General features: G+C 41.9%; 1 protein-coding gene and 1 long non-coding RNA gene across 8 annotated transcripts in view; both read right to left on the bottom strand.

The window, feature by feature from the left end:
• The window catches only part of dock4b (dedicator of cytokinesis 4b), a 115,124-nt gene extending 92,652 nt beyond the window's left edge, over nucleotides 1-22,472 (bottom strand). For all 7 annotated transcript variants that reach the window (XM_034863227.1, XM_034863228.1, XM_034863233.1 and 4 more), the window contains exon 1: nucleotides 22,227-22,472. In XM_034863227.1, the coding sequence (XP_034719118.1) occupies nucleotides 22,227-22,263 (37 nt within the window). In that variant the 5' untranslated portion in view covers nucleotides 22,264-22,472. The remainder of the gene's footprint in view (nucleotides 1-22,226) is intronic.
• Nucleotides 459-11,646, bottom strand: LOC117938578. The gene is made up of 3 exons (XR_004655439.1): nucleotides 11,636-11,646; nucleotides 10,845-10,850; nucleotides 459-558 (listed from the first exon to the last, which is right to left on the bottom strand). It is a non-coding gene; the product is annotated as an uncharacterized LOC117938578 (long non-coding RNA).
• Nucleotides 22,473-23,584: the final 1,112 nt, after the last annotated feature.

Below are 23,584 nucleotides of genomic sequence, written 5' to 3'. Positions count from 1 at the left end.
TTTCCGCCAAGAGATTTTGGCCCAACCATGAGAGAGAGAGACATCATGGCTGTCAGATAAGCAAAGTGGCAATTGGTCAAGGCCACACCCCCAGCAACAGACACAGAAGTGGCACGTCCTAAGGAAAGCTCAATGTGGCCCAAGTGGCTGTAATTCTGCACCGAGGCTGAATTTTGGGAGAGAGACTTCCGATACAGTATTAGGGGACCAGTAAATCCTATATAAAACCATCAAAAGAGCACCATGTCATGGGACCTTTAAAGCTACATTAATTGATTTTAATGCCACTTGGGTGAAGTGCAACAAATTATAAACACAACAATGGCATATCTTATAAGGCTGATATAGCCAATGTTGCTTATTTAGACATCCAGAAGATAAAAAGGAACATTAGCATTCACGTGGAGTTATATTTCTGTCCACAAGGCAAATATTGAGCCCAATATTTACTTTCCTTGTATCTCTGTTTTGTTCTCAATCAACTCCTGGGTTACATATCTGGCTTTTTAGCTGTTAAATGCTGCACTGTGTTCATCAGCTAGTCGCTACCATTGTCTTCTGTTTGGTAGGAGCAGATAGCTTACCATGGGTTTATCCTAGCTTTTTTGTTGAAAACAGCTGCCCGCAGCCATGCGTTACCACAGAATGGTGCCAAAAACTATGAAAATATGACCCAAGTTGTAAGAAGCCAGGATTATCCCTTACATTATATTGTGAAACCACACTCCGAAATGTAATATTCTCGCCGTCTCTTCCATTCCCTAAACACTCTAGATGCAAATGCAGGGAGCTGCAGCTTTAAACAGTGCTGATTTTCAGCAGCAGCTGAAGTCACACCGACACTGGTGCCTACACATCCTCCCACCCTGCAGAGAGAAAGATGGAGAGTGGACGAAGAAAGGCTAAAATATACAGAGGTAGAGGAGGGAAAATGAAGGGTGTGGGTGTGGTTGATGTTAAAGCAACACAGGAAAAAAGATTTTGGGAGACAGAGAGAGATTGTCAAGAGTAGTGTAGGGAGAACGGAAGGGATAGAGATAAGTGGAGAGAGTAGGCTGCATCTCCCACTGACAGATGGAGCAGAAAAAGAAGAAAGACTAAGCGGCAAACATCTGCTTTTTCTTCCTTCAGGTATAACGGTTAAAAGTGGGAGTGTCAAATGAAACCTACTGCATCAATCTGTTTCTCTCTCATTCTGACTCACTTCCTATTCTATCTCTGCCATCGCTCAACCGCTCTTTTTCAGGGAAAAGGAGGTGCAACTGACCTCTATCTACACCCCAAGCTCTCTTAAATCAAATTAAAACAAATTATGCACTTGTACTGCAGTAGCACATGCAGATGTAAACACATTCAAGCACCAAAGCTGGCAGGAAATCAGAGTGAACACGTGAATGTGCGGGCTGATTAGAACATTTGCCTACCTGTGAGTGAGTGACCTTTGTTAGTGCATACAAACGCATAGGTTCTTTATCCACCTAGATTTATGATGTATTTGGCAGGTTGTATGTTTAGCTGCCGGCAGCACTGTTAAACAGAGTCTAACATCACATCTCACTGACATCACATCAGCAATAGACCCTCATCCGACACTGGTAAAAAACACGCACGCACACACACACACAAATGCCTGTTTTTATAGCCTCAAGCTATTGCAACACAAATAGGAGTCTGAGTTAAATCCACATTGAGGATGATGAAATGATGATTAAAAAGTGATGAAATTAAATCCACCACAAAACTACATCTGTGGTTTTATCTCATAGCTCCAGTTCAAACACTGAAGGAGTGGACTTTTATAAAAAGGAAAGAAAGGAAAAATGCTGCCCCAAGGTGAAACTAAATCAATGGGATTTTTAAGCAGAGCAGGTAAAACCACTACAATGGCTTAGTTTAGATTTTTATTTGTGTTATGTGTCTGTCAGGAGATTTAAAATGGGAGAGACCGTGCAGTGTAGCCTACAGCCAGAGCCTATAGCCAATAGATGCACAGACACTAGTGGGATTTGTGCTGACTGGGAAGCAAGAGGATTGAGTCTAGGTAGAGGGAGACGGAGAGAGAGAAAGAGAAAGACAGTGAAGGTGAAGGACAGCTAAAGACAGCAGAAAAGTGAGCCTGACAAACAATGCGGTGGAGAGACAATAGATAAGAACAGAGACAGGATGAGAGGCTGAAACAGAAAGAGTGAGGGAGAGGGAATCAAAGAAAGAGGCAGGAGAGATAAGTAGCTGTCAGCTCTCGTGTATCTCACTTCACTTTGTTTGCCCCTGTACTGTATGGCAGCTTGAGGGGAGGAGAGAGGCTCCCTCTCGGCTCTCAAACACGTACACACCCACGGCAGGGCCAGGGGAGAGAGGTGTGAAGGAGAACAGGGAGCTAAATACAGTCAAATCAATCATGGGAAAGAAAGAGGCGAAGATATCTGATAATTATACTATTGACAATAAACTTTGAATTAAGCACTATTGGCCGCCTGGGTAGCTCGCCTGGAAGAAGGCGCGCACATATGGGTTACCCCTATACCCTGCAGCCGCGGGTTTGACTCCAACCTGCAACCCTTTGCGTCATGTCATTCCCCCTCTCTCTCCCTTTTCATGTCTAAACTGTCCTACAGAAATAAAGGCCCAAATTTGCCAAAAAATTCCACCTCCCACTTATTTTCAACTTGAAAAACAGATTCAAGTATAAGCTCCAAGGCTTTTTCCTGAAGTGACAGCTTTAGGTATAGAATGTACAAAAGAACGGTTTAAAATATACTGCAGTTACCAAGAGCTAACTTGTTGCTTTATAAAAGCCTGGAACTTGAGTATAGTTCTCTGTCAAACAAAGACTGACATTAAGGCGGGGAACAGATCAGAAAATAGCAAAGCTCCCACTTGTTAGATAACTGCAAAAGAACAGTTATATATGAGAGAGAGAGAGAGAGAGAGAGAGAGAGAGAGTGAGAGAGAGAAAGAGAGAGAGAGAGAGAAATAGTGTCAGGCAAACAGCAGGTTTCTTGAAGTTAAGCTGTGTATAATTGCCAAGACATAGAGACGGCTGGGAAGTTAAAGGAACAACTTGAATAAATTAGAGGAGAAACTAAAAACAAATGCAGATGCTTCCTTGCAGGCCGTGGAGGGTGCCCGATAAGGGTTGGGAAGAAACAAATCGATACAGCATGGTATCGCAATATTTTCCGTGGCAATACTGTATCGATACACTGACATCAAGTATCAATCTATTATTAAATATGTGTTTGGCAGTTTGTCTGCTTGACAATCCCATTTTTTCAGCAAAAAAAAATCAAGTAAGAGGAACAAACAGAGAAATGTAGATTTTTTCTGAAGTTGGAGAAAGGCAATATATTGCAGAATTTTGCAAATACCGTATTGTGACATAAGTATCGTAATGATACTGTATCATTTGGGACCACCAGCTGAGACGGTGTTCTTCACCACGAACAATTAAACACCAAATGACTTAGTTTAACTTTTGAAAGATGGTGTTCATTCCTCCAGCAGAGTTAATGGACTTGGCTGGTCTATGGCAGGGACCTTTGACGCTGTGGTGGAGGCTCATAGTCACCAAACACTTTTCTTAAGACACTTAATGGTGTTTTTTAATACTTTCATTTGTCACCCGTCTCTGTCTACTTCAAGGACTGTATGATGCAAATCCAATTGAAAACTAATGCTCTTTTTGAGTTCATTTGAAAGCATTAATCTGACACCTTACTGGATTTTATTCCATTGTCTAAATGGTACAGTGAAGAATACGCCTCCACCAACACAGCCCCTATGTGTGTTGTTTTATCACAGGGCTGTTTTTGGTCTGACTCCCCACAAAGTCTGTTTTCCAAAATGTTCTGTGAGATTATATAATACATTATCCTCTAAATGCAGAATGTATGGACCAGTGGACCTTTGGATAATTGTATACATCCCTATGTCCTAGAAGAAATAAATAAGATGCTAACATTCTCTCTGAAATAGACCTCTTGATGCCAGGTTTACAATCTATTTTCCTTATCCTGTGTATCTATATTCGAGTTTGTTGAAGTGCAGGAGAACTGTAATTGAAATGCTTCCTTAAATGAGTGAGTTGAGTTGAACTTGGAATATTGGAGTGGGGTGTTCAAGACGATGCATGAGCTGTGCAGCTTGGTGTTTGAAGGATTGTTCTCATTTGTACACTCAGTGTGTGTTACTGTGTTGATGTGCAGCTATCATACCATATGATTCTGTCTTATCATACTGGACAGCTGGGACTTATCACCTCAATAAAAAAATATTTCCCCACCCCGCTCTGATTAAAAGCATGTTGTACTACACACATACAGTATCCCAGCATGCACATATGCATGAGTGGGATTGCAGCAATACATACATTGTGTGTGTGTGTGTGTGTGTGTGTGTGTGTGTGTGTGTGTGTGTGTGTGTGTGTGTCTGTGTGTGTGTGTGGGGCCTCTCTAAATCCGCACTGAGCCATGAACAACCATATGGAGACTTTCTTCTTAGTTAAACCCTCTGGATTGCTTCACAACAGTAGCCTGGGAACAAGTTGCGCATTTTATTACACACAGATCGAGGGTGTTTTGAACACTTATTTGTTTGCTACGATAACATCACTATAAATTGCACTATAAATTGTAGGGTGCAAACCGTGACACTAAAGCCTGTGGACGAAGAATGAACTTTCAGCACACAAACACTTCTTCTGCGCTAAAATTAAAACTATTGTTCAGCATTCCTTACTGCAGAATGAGATCTGTCCATCTTTCCTGTTGCTAAATTGGAGCAGATAAACACATAAGTGTACCTAAAGGGTAAATCTATCATGCATGCGTGGTCATCAAACTATAATAATACTCTCTAGGGTATAAGGCTATGATGCCGAGGACAGAGAGGAAAGGAAAAGAAAGACTTTACAGCTTCATTTCTTTTAAAAACCACAGATTGGCCTGATATAACCCACACATACCCTGGTATCTATGTGGCTTCTTAATGTGACAATACAATATATATTTGTATGTGTTAAAGTGCAGCGGTGTGCATTCATGCCTGCGGTATCTAAAAAAAGAGGATGTAGGCAGGCGGGCTTCTGCCTCATCTGATTAGCAAGCCTCAAATGAACACACACACACACACACACACACACACACACACACACACACACACACATACACACACACACAGATACAAGAAGGATGAGGGGAAAGGTTAGCCTGAGAGTGGAGAAAAGTGTGGTCGATGAACTAATAAAATTACAGCGATGAGAAAGTGATAGAATACGAAGAAGTTATAGAGAGGAGAGAGAAGGAAAGAAAATGTGTAAAGGGTCAAATTAAAAGATTGGTAAAAAAAAATAAAAAAATAAGTCAGGTAAAAATTTAAAAAGAGAAGAACAAGGGCTAGAAAAGGGATCTTGAAGATAAATGTCGTCAGTGGAGCATGGGGTTAATAGTGACTTAAACCTCAATTTCTTCTAATTTCCCCTCAGATCATAAGTCTTCCATTAGTGATGAGGCTGACCATCCATGTGCCTTTGAAGCACGATTTCAGCTAGCCAATGAGAAATTATCCCATGCAGCTACTGCTAAATGCTAAGCCTCCCAGAAGTTGCTGTAACTAGAGTGCCTAGAAAAAGAAACAACAAAAAAAAGACAGTGGGGGGAGGGAAAAGTTACAATGCTGATGATAGGTCAGAAGCCAATTATAGAGTTGAAAACAATTAAAAGACATTGTATTTCTTGTTTCCATGTCTGCACAAAGAGGACAATCCTGCTGCCAACAATTTAGCCAAGTTTTATTTTTTGCAAACAAGATAAAATGTAAAACGGGGAGAATAAACAAAAAAAGCATCATAAACAGATGAGAGAGAGAAATTCCCACTTGGACTCATATCCCAAATGCTTTGTAGTCATTAGAATGTATGTTAACTTTACGTCTTGGCCTAGTAGCCTTCATTCTGCTCTCCTAAAGGAGATAAAACAAAGAGCCCAGTGACAAGTAGAGACCGAGACACTGTATGAGAGAAGAGAGCGCTGAAGCATCAGTAAGTGAGTCGAGTCACTGGGGAGTGTATGGAAAAGCCATGAGCAAAAGAGTGAATGAAAAGAACACAGTGCAGGTCATCTGCGCTGAGCTGAAGGACTGCTGAGTGCAGGTTGGGATGTTAGATGTGTGTTCAGCTTCACTGCATGGGGTCAAGACATGGGCCATGGTCACATGAACAGGACATGTGTATGTGTGAATATGGCATGCTTTCTAGCACACACACACATACACACATACACACACACAGAAAGAAAGAGAGACGGGGATAGCCTCCGAGCACAGCTAGAGCCATTGAATCCATTTGCCAGGAAAGAGCAGTTTGGAGTAACTTTAAAAACACATGCACACGCTCCACTCAAGGACACACAGAGGGCAGGTGCTGCCCACCTACAAGCCACTGGAGCATGACTTATTATCAGTAAAGCTGGCCAGCCAGCTAGCTAGCTATTCACTGCTTCAACATCTGAATTAAAGCACCTAAACTATAACAACTTAAAAGGGAAACATGTGAAGAACAGCATGTTCAACAAATTAAATGGACACTAGACTGGAGGACTAGATATATGATGGATGGATGATGTGTTTTAATGCTGTCTAGTCTGAATATCTAGGCTAGACAGCAGTATTAACTATTACCTGTGCGTGTGTGTGTGTGTGCGTGTGTGTGTGTGTGTGTGTGTGTGTGTGTGTGTGTGTGTGTGGACTCTGAATGAAGTATTTGTTGCCGAAAGTTAACAACTACTGCTTTGCTAGTCCATACTGCAGTCTGATTTCGAATGCAACCTGCAAATCTGGCACCAATACAGTTTAGAGTCCTACAGGCCTCTAAACAAAGAGGCTTTTAACGGAGGCATATCCAAGTACAGGGTGTACCACTGGGCATCAGGCAAAGTTAAGCAACAGCAAACATTATTAAGCTCTGCCACAAGTCCTTCCAAGCTCAGCAGAGAAGAACGAGCAAAGAAGGCCGTTTCACACTTAGACTACAATGGAGCTGCACTAACAATGACAAGATAGCGACAGCGATAAGGAGCGACTGAACCAAGAAATATGGCCGTACGATATCTGTCATCTAGCCCAACCTCAGAATAAAAATAAAATGTTTTCATGTTACATGCTTCCTACTTTCCACAAGCCACAAGATAAAGAGAATGAATGTGTGTGTGTGTGTGTGTGTGTGTGTGTGTGTGTGTGTGTGTGTGTGTGTGTGTGTGTGTGTGTGTCTGAGTCCATGTCTGTGGCACTGATTCTCATTCTTTCCTATAAAGACACACTCACACTCTGAAAACTGAAAAATGAGAGTTGGATTCCGACTGTTTGCATGACAGTCCTTCTGAAATCTGCTATAACTTAAGACGGATCAATAATGGAATTCTCATACATATTAACACACACACACACACATAAACACACACACATACACACACGCACTATGAAATAGGGGTAAGTAATGAGGCAGATCAGGAAACACTGATTTACTGGAACCTACAAAGAAAGCTGTCAAACTATTATTTTGTCACGTACAAACGTTGACTATTAAAATGATATCAGGGACATCATTTGTGTAACAATGTCTAATGGCTTTCTGTAGGAAATGGATTTCCTTCCTTCTACGTGCTCCAGTACCATTGCATGGGGCTTGCTCTCAGGAAATGTAGGCCTCATGTAAAAATTTCAAGAGGTAACTCGTTCCCCAAATTTGCTTTCATGTTCATCCAAAGTCGACATAAACAAGAGCGAAATGGCTAAGGTAAACAAGGGCGTATGGCTGGTTGCAACTGATTCCAAAACAGCCATCTTTAGAATGAGGCGCTCTGTTCTGCTCTGCACTGTGCTGCACTGTGCTTTTGAATGTATGGCCTGTGTGTGTGTGTGTGTGTGTGTGTGTGTGTGTGTGTGTGTGTGTGTGTGTGTGTGTGTGTGTCCATCCGCAAAAACATTCCTGCAGGGCTAAGGGGTTCAGCTGTCGTCGGGTCTATTTTCCTGTGCACTGCATGCCATTGGTGGATCAAGAAGGATTATTCCTGGGGTCGGAGAACTTTGGCCTTGGAGAGATGGAGAAAAAAAATTTGAGAATAAGAGAGAGAGAGAGAAAGAGAGAGAGAAGCACCGTGGTTTGTAACACTCTCTTCCAGGAATCAATCTCGGGCAAAGGGACTGCGGAGCTGCGTTTGTCAAAGCAAACCACGTACGAAATCACACAGCCAAGAGCTACACTGAGCGAGAGACGCAAAGGAAGAGAGAGAGTTGCCACTCGAGCCATCTCGAACCATAAACATAATTAACCGATACTCAGCTGTCACACAAGAAAATCCCTAGTGCCTGCTTTGAAATGTGCTTTAAGCTTGAGGAGCTGCTTCACACTTTGCCTTAATCTTGTCCATTACTGCAAAGACATCAGTGTTAACAAAGAGACTGCCCTCCAGTTTGTTTTATAACAGCTCTCGTTCTGTCAGGGACCCCGTTTGGCTAAGATTCCCAACTCCCGTACACATCCTCCAGATCAAATTGGAGGGAGAGGGAGCGGTGGCTAGGCTAGGCTATACTGGATTGTTTCAGATGCAGCCGCACAACAGAGGCAGCCTGAAAGTGAGTGTCAAACTGATGGCCTTGCTCAGCTAATTTGCTCCATACAGACAAAATCAATAGAGTGGAGAAAGAAGTTACAGGGGAGGAAAAAAAAAACGCCCTAGTTTCGTGATTTAGGTCAACGGCAGTTGTGCGCACCCTCACGCTGTCTGTAATTAAATAAAACTAGTTAAAAAGTCTGCAGGAGCTGTGTACTTGACGGGGGAAGAGGGATGAGAGAAGTGGGAGGGACGAGGCAAGAGAGATTAATTTAATCTTTGTTTTCTCCTCCCACAGTTCCGAGTGAACACCATTATACAAAGTAGAAAGGTAGCCTCATTTGTGTGCCCGTTCAGCGCCTGGTGCTCCCTGGGGGAAAGAAAGTATAAAGATTCTAATGAGCTATAGAGTGAGTTCCTGAAACACAAACGGGCATAGAGACACACTGGGACGGTGCTCTTTCAGCCTTAGCAGCTTAACTGTGAGGAGGAACCATGTGGAACTGACAGCCCATCAACCATCACATCAGATCCACCAATCAACTGATTATGAGTAGCTTTAATTTATATATGGTTTGAAGATCAGGGGATACAGGATACATAAATCTAGAAAAAGAAGGATTTGTTCACAGGCTGACAGGGTGATGCAATATGTTCTCACCATTTAAAAAAAATGTAAATTGACCTTTATTTAGGTGGAGTAATATTGGAGACTGGCCTTATACACTTAGAAGTGTGTCTATTTTCACAGCTATATGCCAAACAAGCACAGTCACAGCCAGCCAGTGTCATCAAGTCTCCCGGGTGGTGGATTAAAGAGGATTATGGCTATAGTCCAGATGAGGGTCCGGGGGGAGTTTACGCGTGACGCATCACAACTGATGATGCCTGGAAACAGTCCCCTACAAATCAATGGTCTGGTTTCAAGCACCCATTAAATCACTCCCATTGCCACACTAACCTTTGAACTCAATAAAATACAGCCGCAGAATGTTTAGAATAGTCCAAATGGGTCCATCCTGTATCTAGTAATCTAAAAAGATGGATCTGAACGCAACTAACATTTTTAAAAGAAACTAGGAATGATAATATGTGTCGTACAGGTTGCTGCCCGCTGACTGATTTGATTTTTGATGATGTCTTAAAAAAGAAAACAGCTGCTGCGCTTTTGATCAGGGACGCAACCATTATAGTCTTCCTTTTCTCCTTAGGGGAATAAACAGCAGCATCAGTGGCTATGCAAAAACATATGTCATAAACGTGTGTGCAGCGCCGCATGCTCCATTTGCGAATCAGTATTTTTAGCATCCCCATACTCATTATGTCAGCACAGCACAGCAGAAAGCCCGAGCTGGTATATGTGAGCTGAGATATGCAGTAGGAAGACAATGCAAGGTCCTGCTTCAACTCAGGCATCTGCTATGGCATGCGAGCCACTCACATGTATCCTGGCTGTGAAGAATGTGTTTTGCTCTTCACTACTCCAATTAAGTTCATTTTGAGGGGAATGGAAACAAATATGCCTCGTTTCACTGGTTACCAGCAAGCTTTAGAGGTGCTGCGTAAACAAAGCCAAGAGGATGGGATTCAAGACAAGAGACATAAATCACTAATGTTAAGATATCCATTCCACTACTCTTTGGAGTTTAACTATTGAAAAAACATGAAAGCATCTTTTTTTAGAAAGAAAAAAAAACTCAAAGTGCTCAAAAGACTGAAATATGATACTGGTCTTTGTAATGACCATCAAGGTGAAGATATAACCACTGACAGGTCATTAGGCTGTAGATAAATAGGTAAGGGGATACTTGATCTAAAAGACATTTCCATTATTGATCCATCCAACAGTTAAGATCACTCTCTGGGAAAATACTTCTAGTTAGGCTCAGATGCTATTATTAGAATTCAAATGCCCTTGGGGATGAAAAAGAAACCATCCACAATCGCGATGTATTTTATGACTTTGACCAACCAAACCATCTGCTGTCAAAAAGGATCTTTTGCAATAAATACCAGTAACAGTGGCCATTTTCACACTGACATCAAAGCTTCTGTACTATTTCCATGCCAGTGTCTGTATATTTTGTCTGAGGCCAGCTCTGAACACAAATTGCTTGTTAGCAAGAATAGCCAGGGGCCTCAAAAGGTATGAGAACCATCCACTGGGAGGGAAGCTGCAATGGGATCGTGTTGTGTGCCTATGTTGTGTACATAGCCAGCATATATACAAACAATAACTCTTCTCTCCTGTCATCTCCTCTGCTGAACTGAACCAACTGCCCGAGGTGTCCATCCGCCGCCATCGCCCAGACCAAGTGCTTTTACTCTCCGCACAAAGGCTCCCACAGTGGGGGTTTTCCTTCGCATTTCCCCTCTCGCCCCCACACAAAGGGGTATCCATTTCAACCGCTTTTAGCAGCACCACTTTCCGCTTTTAGTTCTTCAGACTCCCTCCCCTGAGGGTGCGACCGGTGGAAGGGGGAAAAATAAAGGCACCAGGTGGATGCTTGGAACGAGGTTAGGCTTGCTTAACAGGACCACGTTGGTGTTGTGTTTTTATTTAATGCCTGTGAGGAGGAAAAGAACCTGATACCAGTGCCTGGACCTTTAGTGCGCTGTGAAACGTCAATACATATCTTTGAAATATATTTTACTTTCTTGCTGAGAGTTAGATGACAAGATTGATGCCGCTCTTACATTTGTGCAGAGAATAAGAAGCTTGGGCCATCAGGAGGGTAGCTTAGCATAAAGACAGAAACAGCTATCCTGTAATGTTTGCTAAACCCGTTTTTTATACAGATTAAACAAACAAAATCTAAATTTTAATTTGTCAGCTTTAGAGGTGCTTGACGGCGCCATCCTAGCTGTTTTCCCTAGCTTCAAACTTTATGCTAAGCTAAGCTAACCCTCTGCTGGTTCCTGCATACAGACACAAACCTACTGAATCAACAGAAGTAATCCTCTGTGCAACTTCCAGAAACAGAGCACAAACAAAGCAAATCAACACTACAATGCACAGCGATGTCAACCTTTGGTGTTGCTAGAAAAGGGCTGAAGGCCCCATTCAATCAACGATGAGAGGCAGGAAACGGGAAGACACTTGATCTTCTCCCCTTAGACAAACAAAACGTCAAATAAAATCCTGCAGCTCAGATGTTGGGGGGGGGGCTTATTAGTTAAGACAAATATTTAAATAAGAAATCTGTTTCTGTATCTCTGCTTGGTATGAAGGATTTCCTCTTAACTAGATAAACATTCCAAATGGGAACAGTCCCTGAAGACGGGTCGGGTTGAAAAGAGGAGACGTAAGAAGTGAACTGGGTCGCGGTTGGAGGTTTAGTCAAGCTGATGAATTAAACAGACTCTCTGAGGCAATAACACTCTACAACACCCACACAAGTATTTAAGGAATTCATAAGAATCGTTGAGCTGAGGCGAACAGTCATTGTCAAAGTAATCATAATTTGGAGCTATGTCACTGAAATTAACTTCATTTATAAGTTGGAAGTCCTCTGGTCGTCTGCCCCATAAATCTAAATGAAGAAAAAACCCAAAAGCGGAATACTATACCACCTATACCTTTTCCTTTCTATAGGATAAAGCTATTTCAATCAGCTGAGCAGTCTTGTGCGCTAAAAATCAATTGCCCTCAACACTTCAGTCTCAAATTGGCGGAAAAAAGAAAAGCTGTGGCAAAAGGGAACAAATGAATTAGGCAGTGGGCAGCAATGAAAAGCCTTTTTGAAAGTCAACCTGACATTAAACTATTTTTTGTCTGTGCACGGGCAGCGAGAGGAAGTGAGGGGAGCTGACAGAGGCGAGGTGAGGAGGACGGGCGGCGAGCCAGCGCCTCACATGCAGCAGGTTGACGTGCAGGGAAGAGCCAGACCATCATCTTGACGGCACAGCGAGAGCAGGAAACAGATCGCTCGCGCACACGTGCATTCACCTCTAACTGGGACAAAGATCAAGTGTAAAGTCTGTATATACAGTGATTCAAAGGCAGTAGCGGTGTACACACACGGACACACACATTGTGCAGGTAATAAGACAGCTAACAGCAGCCAAGGTCAGATGTGCTGCCCAGAAATCAGCCAGGCAGCAGCTGATCCTCCTAATGTGATCTTTACAGAGAAGCAGAGAGAGAGAGAGAGAGAGAGAGACATGAAAACAGTTCAATCTCAGAAGAGAGAGAGAGAGAGAGAGGGCTGTAAACCAATCAATGTCACTGCAACAGCTCTTGAGCCCACAGTCAATATACACTACTTACATGGCATATACCTGGGATGTATGTGTGCAAGCATCTTTGTTTGCCGCGGAGATATTCATGGACAATTCTGAACTCATCATTACTTAAACCTGCTGCATTCAAATATGTGTGAACAGAATGGAAGTAAGACCAAAAAAGGAAGATGAATGTATGGAAAGACAACAAAATTCACACTGGCGCTTTTTTTTTTTTTTTTACGATAATTTTTTGGGGGCTTTTTTCTCTTTTTTTCCTTATGAGTGACAGTGGATAGACAGGAACGGTGGGAGGGAGATGGGGGACGTCACAAAGCAAACGGCCGCAGGTCGGATTTGAACCCGGGCCGCTGCAAAGGACTCAGCCTACATGGGGCACTCGCTCATACTGGGTGAGCTAGAGGCCACTCCACACCGGTGCTTTTTGTAGAGACAGAAATTATCAACAGCAGAGCATAAATGACATGGATGAATGGATTTTGTCATGTCTTTTCTGCACTGTGGCCAGCATAGAAACAGCTGCCTCTGCCATTTGAATAACACTGATAAAACAGGTACCAAGGCCATTAAGAGAGCAGACACAATGGGACAGAAAGCAAACCCAGGCAAACGTGGACATTCCATCTGTCTAACTGCTACGTAGACTTCAAAGCAATGGACTTATGACAGATTGTTAAAGGAAATGTGAGGTAGGAAGCTTTTCCGCATCTATCAATTGACCATTCACTAAGCCCGGTCCCCCTTAGTTCCTGATGCTATGCCTGTCAAGCTTTCTGTTCACGCACAGCACAAAATAAAATAATAAATAATTTTACGATAAAAAAAAAAGAGTGGCAGATTTACCACTCAAATACTAACTCGACTTTGCCGACTGAATTGATGTCTTTCACTCACAGATTGTATCCGCTTGTAAGGCTAACTCCATAAGGTGATTTAAAACACCGCCACTGGCTGACCTGTTTTTAAACAAGGACCCTGGAAACGGGACCTAAATAAACTATTGATGGCTATATTCAATACATGGTTGTGCTAAAAGACTGAAGTTAGCTCTAGTATTATTAATATGATAGGAAAAATGCAAGCTTGGTAAATTATGTTGCTCTAGCATCTCCCTGTTTGGATGCTTAACTTACTATAGAAAAACATACTTAGGCAAACAACAAAAGGTTACATTTACAAAACTCTGGAAAGTGTAAAAGGGTTAAAAGTTTGGCTAGGGTTGTTTAAGTTTGAACTTGTCTGAATACAAGAAAGAAAAGGACAGAGCTGCTAATTTAGCTAACAGAACACTTTCAGTCCAATAAATAATGTAACGTTAGCTAATGATTCTTGGAAATTAATGGTAACATTTACAGTCTATATTAGAGCCAACCTTACACTTTAGGATGGCTAAAGTGGCTAGCTTTTTAATAACTTCAAACTAGTAAACATCCTGGGTCTAAAATGCTTGTATTTCTTCCAAATTTACTTCTCCTTCCATCTGCACCTTTGTGATTTTACATTTTGCACTTACAAAACTTTAACACATCATTTTAGAGTGATACCTCCACCAAAAGGGAACACGCGCAATAGGATTTGATATGAAGCAAGGTATGTAGCACAACCGATGGATGAACAGCATCTGCTGTAGCTACATCTCTACTTCAAAGCCTGAGCAGCAAGTAGTGCTTTACCATCTTCAGACTTCCAGTCCACGGAGGCTGCTGCAAACACACATCTAGAAAAACAACGTACAAAATGTGCACACAAGCATATAAACGGACATATACATAACATTAGATATGCACAGCCACACATATGCATGTATCCTTGAACACACAATATTTGATACACAAAAGGCCTACACACACATTATCTGGGGATATCTAGGACAGGTGAGTGTGGATCCAGAGGAGGGGAGGGGGGGGAAATGATAAAGCGACACATGTGGAAGAGAGATAAAGGTGGAACAGACTGTAGCACAAATAGAGGGAAGTGGGCTACTAAAAGAAAGGGATAGAAGAAAAAAAAAGAATTAAAAGGAAAAAGTGAGCAATAGATGGCAAAAAAAGAGGCAATACGTGATATATGGGTCATCACAGTGTGAGTTGATGTCTATGGAAATAGTTCACTTTGTATGAATGAGTGGGAGAGTGGAGGGGGAAAGAGAAAAAAATACAAAAGGAACCAATTCAATTACACAGAGATACACAAGCATTTCCATTGAATTAAGGCACTACAAGAAAAAGTAGAGGAGTGGGGGAAAAGATGTGGGGGCCAGAAAGGTGTGGACAGTACTGTGAGTGAACGGCCGGGTAACTTTGAGCAATGGTGCCTACAAGCTTTCTGTTTGAAGACCTTTCAATCTCTTCCTGTCTCACTCTCGCTGACATTAATCCTAACCGTTGCCGCGCTGATAAACCAGTGTCCTCAGTGACCTCTACTGAAGTGCGATGCTTTTCTGAAGCAACTGAGTAGAGTTTTTTTTATTTTTTTTGTAAGTATCTTGGAACCTATAGGAATTTAGGTCATGTCCACAAATGCATATTCTTATATATTCATTATAGATATTATGGCCTAGTCCTTCATTACTATTCATGAGCTCGCCCAGTTGTGCCAGGTAAAGGAAACTGATAGCCAGGCTCTCATTGGCTAGCTGTTAGCCAATCAGAGTCAAACAGCTTAGCTCATGTAATATCATTGAGAACTGACACAAATCGAGCTGAGTCTTCCTGCAGACTTTCTATACCACACTAGAATGGCTTGAAACAAGGTAAGGTAAACAAGACATTTCTTCCACAATAAAAGTCCATGGCAGAACTTCAGACATTACCACAAAGTAATACAATATGTATGGCAGGGAACCTTTAAATTTAAAGAATATAAGCATGTTTTTCTTTTCTAAATGTTACTTTTAGCCATGCTGGTGGCATATCTTGACAACTATTAGATGTATTATTACCCTGAACCCCTGACCCTAACCAGAGAGCACTGACAAATTTAGATTTCAACTGTATAATATCCCTTAGTCGTTGGTCACAATTCTTTAAAAAAAAACAATTTTAAAGATTCTCATTAAACATTGTGTGAGAATTAGATAACATATCGGTATTTATCGGTCACATAGATATGTAATGAGCTACTATATGCTTATACAGATAGTTAGCATCGTACTGAGCTGAGCACAGTTAAGCATTTCACTGGTTATGTCAGCAGCGTCCAATCAGCACTTGTTGTTTGCCAATCGTCAAAAACAAATAATATACAACACAGTGTGCCTTGGATCATCTTAAAAACACAAAGGGTAGGATAAAAAGTAATGATTCTCGGATGAAAAACTGCCCCAATGCAGACTTGGCCTGATGAGGGTCAATCATCCCACAGAGATAGATCACACTGCAGAGCAAAACAAAGAACTGGACCAAAGCAATCTGGATCAGTCTCCTCCGGTTACACATCCCCCCACTGTGACTGTGTGGATGCGAGAGAGAGATTGGAGGCAAATTCTAAATTCAAGAATTAACAAGGGTTATTGAAGACGGAGACATCCATGACCAATAGCTCTTCACATTCTTAAATTATGCATATGTCCTTTAAGCAACCCATGACACTTTATTAGCCATTAATAATACATTAATGATATAAGATTGATCCTGAACGGACCATAACAACTTTTTTTATTAGCATGTTGATAATGAATTAAGCACACTGGTTTTAGTAAGTTGAGGGTGAGCAGAGATAGCTATTACTGAAGCTTGGTTTATGGGAAAATGGAAGCCTTGAGGTCATTATGAGGCACAGGGTCAACCACACAAACGCTCACACAAATCAATTTACACTTCCTTTATGGTCAATACATGTGAGCCTGGATTACAGCCGCAGAACACACATAACTGATGCTGGACTAGTCCACGCAATCTTTTTTCGCTGTAAATGAGCATAAAAAAAAAACAAGCGTCTCTCGATGCATAAACAGCTCTTCTCACCCGCCAATCACAGTGATTGTCACCGGCAGACACCCTTCCTTTATGAAAATAGCATGTCAGTCATATTTCCCCTCGGCCCACACAGATGAGAGAAACACACACACACGCACACACACACGCTACTGATCAGTAAAGCTGCTGAATTCCTAATAGGACATATTCCATTAACTTCTCTCACACAGGAATCACATATTGATATTAAGGAAGGGAAACCACAACCTTACTACACCACATTAGACCTGCTAAAATGGCCCCAGAGTATATCATAACACCGAAGCAAAAAACACAAATTTCATTCAGTATCTCACTATGTTATCATCCATTTTCTGATCTAAAACCATTGCACCTCTAAGAACGACATTAGCGATTGCCTGACAAACAAGCATTTGAAACCAATAATGCCTGTCTAGCCCATGTGAAATAAAGGCTATTATGATATGTCACATTTATTCTGTTAAACTGGAAATCGCTCGGCCATCTCAGAGCAGAAGCATCATCTCCTTACAGCTAGGCTGCCACTGGAGTGGAAATGCAGAAACGCTCCCCCGAGCTGCCTGTCTCGAGCTGCCTGTCTGGACATTATACATGGATGTGGACAGACGATTACAGCATATTGGTTTGTTTGTGTCACCAACTCCAATGGGATTCACAAGGGTATCCCCAGTGTGTGGTGACTAAAGGCTTGAAGGGAGTCATAAAGAAAATAGGTAAAATATTTTCATTTTCACATAATATAACAGACTACACAATTGTGTCTTTTGCCTGTGTCTAGTGTTGCTAAATCTAAACAAACAAGACATTGTTTGTGCGGTTGTGGCATTTTTCTGTCATAATTGAGATCTCCTTGATAAATAGAGCATAATTCAATTGAATAACACAAATGAACCAGCTGGGGCATTTCTCCAACTTGGTCCTCACGTCTCAGGCCATGTTTGTGCTACAGTGGCTATTATTGTACAGGGTGAATCAGCAATGAATGAAATACTCACTGAGTCCGTCATATGTCACATGTCCATGTCATTTTATGTAACCCTTACAATACATGAAGCACACACCGGGAACAGCTTGTGTATAGTAGTGGGCTGGGGGGTTAATTTTCTTGTTGTTATTTTCTGCCTCTGTTTAATTCTCCAGGGAGCCTCCTACGGTCTCCCTCCATGTTGAATGACTGTATGTGTGCAAATGTGTGTGAACTCAGAGGAGAAGGGGTGCTCCCACTGCAGATGGAGACGAGGCAGCGGGTGAGGAAGCAATTACAAGCTGGTAGGTTTCACCTCACCACGCCTCCCTCCCCCCCCGCCCTCCACCCTCTCACATACATCGCCCAGGGGCTTGCTGCATTAGGGAATCATGGTTCTAATGGTGGAATGGGCCTCAGCCCCCCCCCCCCAAAACAACCTGCTAATCCCCTGTGGAGTGGGGTGTAAGGGAGGGGAGTGGATTTGGGGGTAACAGGGCAGGGCGGACACCCCGACAATGAGTCCACCCCTGACACGCGCCAGCACCTTCAACCACCCATCACCCCCGCCTCCTCCACACTCCATCTACCACAGCGACATTCCCCCAAGGAGGGAACCAGCGATGTCAGCCACAGGAGAGCAGAAACCCCCTCAGGCCCGACATTGGCCCTTGTCGCAGCAGAATTCAATCAGGCCGCTGTTCCATTCTGTCTTTATCCGATGCTGCTTGTTACTTCTTTCCACGACAATCAAAGAGTGAGACATAGTTGCACAATAAGTCAAGCTACTCCGGCCATCAGTGGAGAATTCAACTTGCACAAACGCAAATCCAAACCAGCTCGTTAAAACGGTTTAATTATGTGTCTAAATTATGATGAGCAATGACATGCCTGATTGGTTGTATCAAAGGGCCTTAATGAGGAGAAAGGCCTCCCTCACTCTCTGTCTGTCTACAGCATTAACTCTACGTCTACTCTAAACATGACACAATGCAGCCTTGAGTATGTTCTGTAGTCAGTGATCAAGTCGAAGTGCGCTTTTCTTCAGGGACATCCGCGATATATTCGTCATCATGCATTTATGGAGCACTGTTAAGACATTCTTGAGTACATCTGTCATCAAGCAATCTCAACTTTTCACCATCTACTGTAAATCCATGCCTCCCTTTATCCTTTGTCACTTGATCTCATCATTTTTACTAGCAACCTAAGCCAGCCTTGTATTAAAAAACATGACTGATATATTGTACAAGATTCTCCCCCTTGGCTTAATCTAATGTCTCCATATCCCAAGTCCATTTAGGAATCAGATATTAACATTGTCTCATCAATCTTGCAACCTTCTCGCTTCGGGTTAAAAACCAGTAATCACTCCACTGGTGGGCTAATGGGCGCCTTAACATCAACTTGCCGAGAGTCCATTCATATTTCATCAATTGCAGAGGCCCCCGTCCTCCCAGGGCCCCGCTTCGCTAGTAAGGCGAATTAAGATCAAACACTGAAACCTTCCAATTACACAGCGAGACTTTCTGATCTTATCTTGATTTGGCTCGAGATCAAATGTACCTGCAAGGATTTCCAAGGCCTTTTAGTTTCCCAGCTTTTCTGTCAAAAGGGGATTAAATGTTCGCTGAATGCACCCGGAAAAAGATCCCATTCAAAATGGCTCAGGTAGGGACTTACTTGTACCAATATTTAGATATCACAGCAAATCTACAGCATGGATATTTATGAAAGGCCCCAAAGGAGTGGAAAGTGAAAACAGATTTGGATTAACGATGTTAATTCTGCAGACATGGGGTTTAGCTCAGTCCCATCTCAGGTAGTGTTTGGCTATAAGATGTGGCGACCTTTGGAAAGGCAACAGCTGTCCCTTCTTGCATGAATAATTTAAAGTGTGATTCAATCTGGGGATCAATGGTCATTGCTGGTGTGAGGTTATTTTGGCAAAAGGATATACATTTGCTTATCCTTTTATCGCTACAAAATAAGGGAACTTGGAGAAAAGCTAATGGAATATTTACGTTAACATTGCAATAGCCATGCTAAGTTGCAAACCTTTTAGCAAAAGTCTTTCATTTCATTTGGTTATCCGAATATTGAAATAGTTGTGCGAGGCTACTAAAGTTTTGTATTTATATCTAAGGCACTGCACTGTTTGTCAGAAGGCGGCTTGGTTCGACAATTTCTGTTAACCTTGGGAAAGCACCAAACTAAATTCACACACACTTCACGCAGTGATAGGCCAGCTTTGCAGAGCTGACAACCAATATTCAAACTTCTCTCCCACGCTATCTTTTTCATTTCATTTAACTATTTCTGTCACTTTTTGTGTTTAAAACCAAGACAGGAGACACTGTCTAACAAAACTTCACCCTATCATATCTCGACCATCTCTAGAACGGCTTTCCAGCCAGACTTTGAGTGTTCGGAAGAGCAATTAACACTTTAACCTGACGTGGTCAAACAACACATCATACTAACTAGTTCCTTTGTAGCATGGCCCAGCCCATATGATTCCCCCTCAAATCCACTTAAACAGAATGAATGGATTCCTCTGTAAGACACTGGTAAAAAATGGTATAAAATGTACAGTACAAACAAAACCAAAGACCAGAACCACAAGTACCTTTCTGAACTGCAGAGTGAAAAAAACACTCACTCTGCTGAAGCTAATATATTAAAGTTGCTCTTATCATAACTAAAACTAACCAAAGGGCCTCTCACATTTCTTTGTGTGAATGTGTTTGTATATCATGTAACCTGAATTTCATAACAGGAAAACACTCTAGTTTCTTCCTTAAAAAGAACCAGACTATAAAGAAGTACACAGTTGCCAAAACATGTCTTAAAAAATAAATCACAGCCAATTAAATGGGTCTTATTGCTGTTATTGAAATAAAATGGGATAAAGAGACTTAATCCAATTAACAGGGCGCCCTCTTGCAGTGTGGGGACAATGAAAAGTATTTAGCCTTCAAAATAAATGTCTTCCTTTTATCCATCCAAGTGAACTTTGATAGGAGGGGATGGGTTTAAGAGGCTAAATGGAATGAATCTATTATTCTGCCCTATCAAAATATGAGAGCTATGGGCTCTAGGGGACCATGACCCTGCACAGGATTAAGTATAATATAACTTCACAGTGAGTATCAGGTCTTTAGCACTTACAGTACATAGACATGGACAGAGAAGGGGAAAAAGCATACACACCAGGGGGAAATTTAGCAGTCAAGTGACCAGACCACTGAGTGTGACAGAGAGAGGCCAAAGGCTAGTTTCCGGTTCAATGTGCTTCATTGATTTCAGGTTATGGTGGCAATGTGGTATTTTCGGACAATAAGCAACATTTACAAGAGCGTATAGGAGCCTGCCTTATTATGCAAGCAGATTAGCTACAGATAGGAAATGTATAATCTCTTTATCATATCAGCTGTAGTAGTTTTAAGAGGTTTTTACTGGCCACTTTTCTTTTCTGGCATCCTTGCAAAGATTAAAACATGATTATTGGCTGGTTTTCACGGAGGCTGCGGGATCATGTAGGGACTACTAGAGCATCACACACGGAGCAGACCGATTGCCTATCTATGGGGAATATAATCATGAGACATAAGCCGCCTCTAAGTGCCCGCATCTCAATGAGCCTGTTTTTTTTAGGGTAAAGAAAGGCAGAAGAAATTCCAAAAACAACAACAACAACAACAACAGGAGAATGTCTGTGTCTGATTTTTCCCTCCTACATTTGGCTTCGGTTGCGTTGTTGTCGCTTGTTTGTCTCAGTTCAGTGTTTGATCCAGAGCCTCCGACAGCCTGGAACAATGCACTGAGGGAGACACATTTCAGACCTCTCAAGGTCCACAGCAACCTCAATCCCAGGTACACTAAATGAAAGAAGATGTCTCTTGTTCGTCATTTTCGTTTTTTTCGCTCACATTTGTAGGCTATTTCTTTCGAAGAATTGGCAGATGGTGCGCACGATATACAGAGACAAACAGCGACTGTGGTAATCGGCTGATTTTCCCCATTCAAACTGACAGCACAACAAGAGCAAATGCAAAGCCCCTGAGTCAAGATAGAGCACTATTAAACCCAGACAAGTCAAGGGGAAATAAGGAAAATAGCGAGTAGGAACACAAAAAACATCGTAATGTGGCTGTTCATTTAGCAAACCCTGGGGGGTCAGATGAGCCACAACCCTATGTTTTTGCAATGTGGCAGTCAAATTAAACCAAAGCTCTCATCATGGGCTGTTTGAAAGGAAGCTGGTGCTGCCTTCCAGTACCCTTAAAAAAAAAAATCACATTGTTCAAACAGTTCGCATTGCTAGAAATCATCATTCGTAGAGCCAGTTCACCTCTCGAAACCCATCCACACATTCACACATGGCCTACAACTGAATGTGAGTGAACGCAGAGGACAGCAGTTTTCAAAACATAAAGGCAATAAACTTACCGACACCGTATTTTTCATGTTCTGTAGGTATCCACATGTTTAGGGTCGGCACATTTAAGTGAGTGGTCGGAATAGCAGCGAAATGCAGGGTTTCGGTGCTGTGTAACGCATACTACTGGTGTGCTTTCCCCCGGTCTGTAGTAGGAGTCATTGTTTAGGTAACAGAGAGAAAGCACTACTGCTGCTGCTGCCGCTGATGCTGCTGCTCGTAGTGGTACGGAGACATGCTGCGTTCTAGTGCTGTCGGAAATGTCATGATTTGGCGGTTCAGTGTATTGGAGGGCCCAGAGAAATTAGATTGGCGGTCATTTCCCAACTTCGTGACATTAGGGGGCCGTATACCATCAAAGCTGTACCAGTATCTGATGTTTAAATTAAAAACTGACGTATTTAAATACTTCTGGTCTTCGTTTATCTTAATTTGTTACCAGCCTTTCATTACAAAATCTATTAAGCATTGCTCTGGGAGACTATTGAGATTATTTTAAAATTGAGTTTATAGGCTAACGTTAGCCTACATGGGATACTTTCTTCTCTCTTTTTTTTACATGTGATCAATAGCTTTTCTATAGCCTCGTTCTGGAAGTTTTCTTTGGTACATTCCCACAGCACACATTTAAGCTAGCCGAATCGTTGCACGGGTCAAGCGATAACACATCGCCAAGCATTACCCTGTGGTTATATGTTACTGACAAAATGAGGTTGCTTCAATTGCTTTCACCACGTAAATTAGGCTTACATACTAGAATAACATTAGCCTATTTTAATATGGGCTATAAGGTCAACAATTTTTTTGGTTGGTCCTTACATTTTGGCTAGTTGGTCCTTGCAAGTTATACAAACTCATACGTTTTATTTTCAATGGAACTGAGATAGACAGTATAGCTTAGCCTACTAACAAAACACATTTGATGTGTCCATCACAAAAAGTATGACCAAATCCACCAAAACACAGTTCAAGCAGTGCAAAGTAACAAACTATTTAATTAATCCAAATATAAAGGATTCCCCAAATTGTCCAGCCTGAGTTTGTATTATTAAAAATCATAAGCACTTCGAGTTTCCAAGCAGCAGCTGAGGTTTATAAAATCAGACACTCCCAAAGAGTACTTGAATGCAGCGGCATTGCCAGCGCAGCGAGACACGAAAGCAACGCATTGTGGGACTTGTAGTAGAAGCTACTGACATAATTGTGGATATGAAGATCACATTATCCTTAGCATCTTTACAGCCATCGGCCTCTACGATACATTGTATGCTTATGGTTTGTAAGTTATTCAATAAAAAAACATAAAAGGGTTACTGCAACAAAGAATCTTTACTGCCATGTGAGTATTGTTCTGTTTTTGCATTTAAAA

The sequence above is a fragment of the Etheostoma cragini genome, chromosome 23 (assembly GCF_013103735.1).
Source record: "Etheostoma cragini isolate CJK2018 chromosome 23, CSU_Ecrag_1.0, whole genome shotgun sequence".
Classification (NCBI taxonomy): Eukaryota; Metazoa; Chordata; class Actinopteri; order Perciformes; family Percidae; genus Etheostoma; species Etheostoma cragini.
Note: the sequence above shows the minus strand (reverse complement) of the source record. Positions and strands in the feature narration are given on the sequence as shown.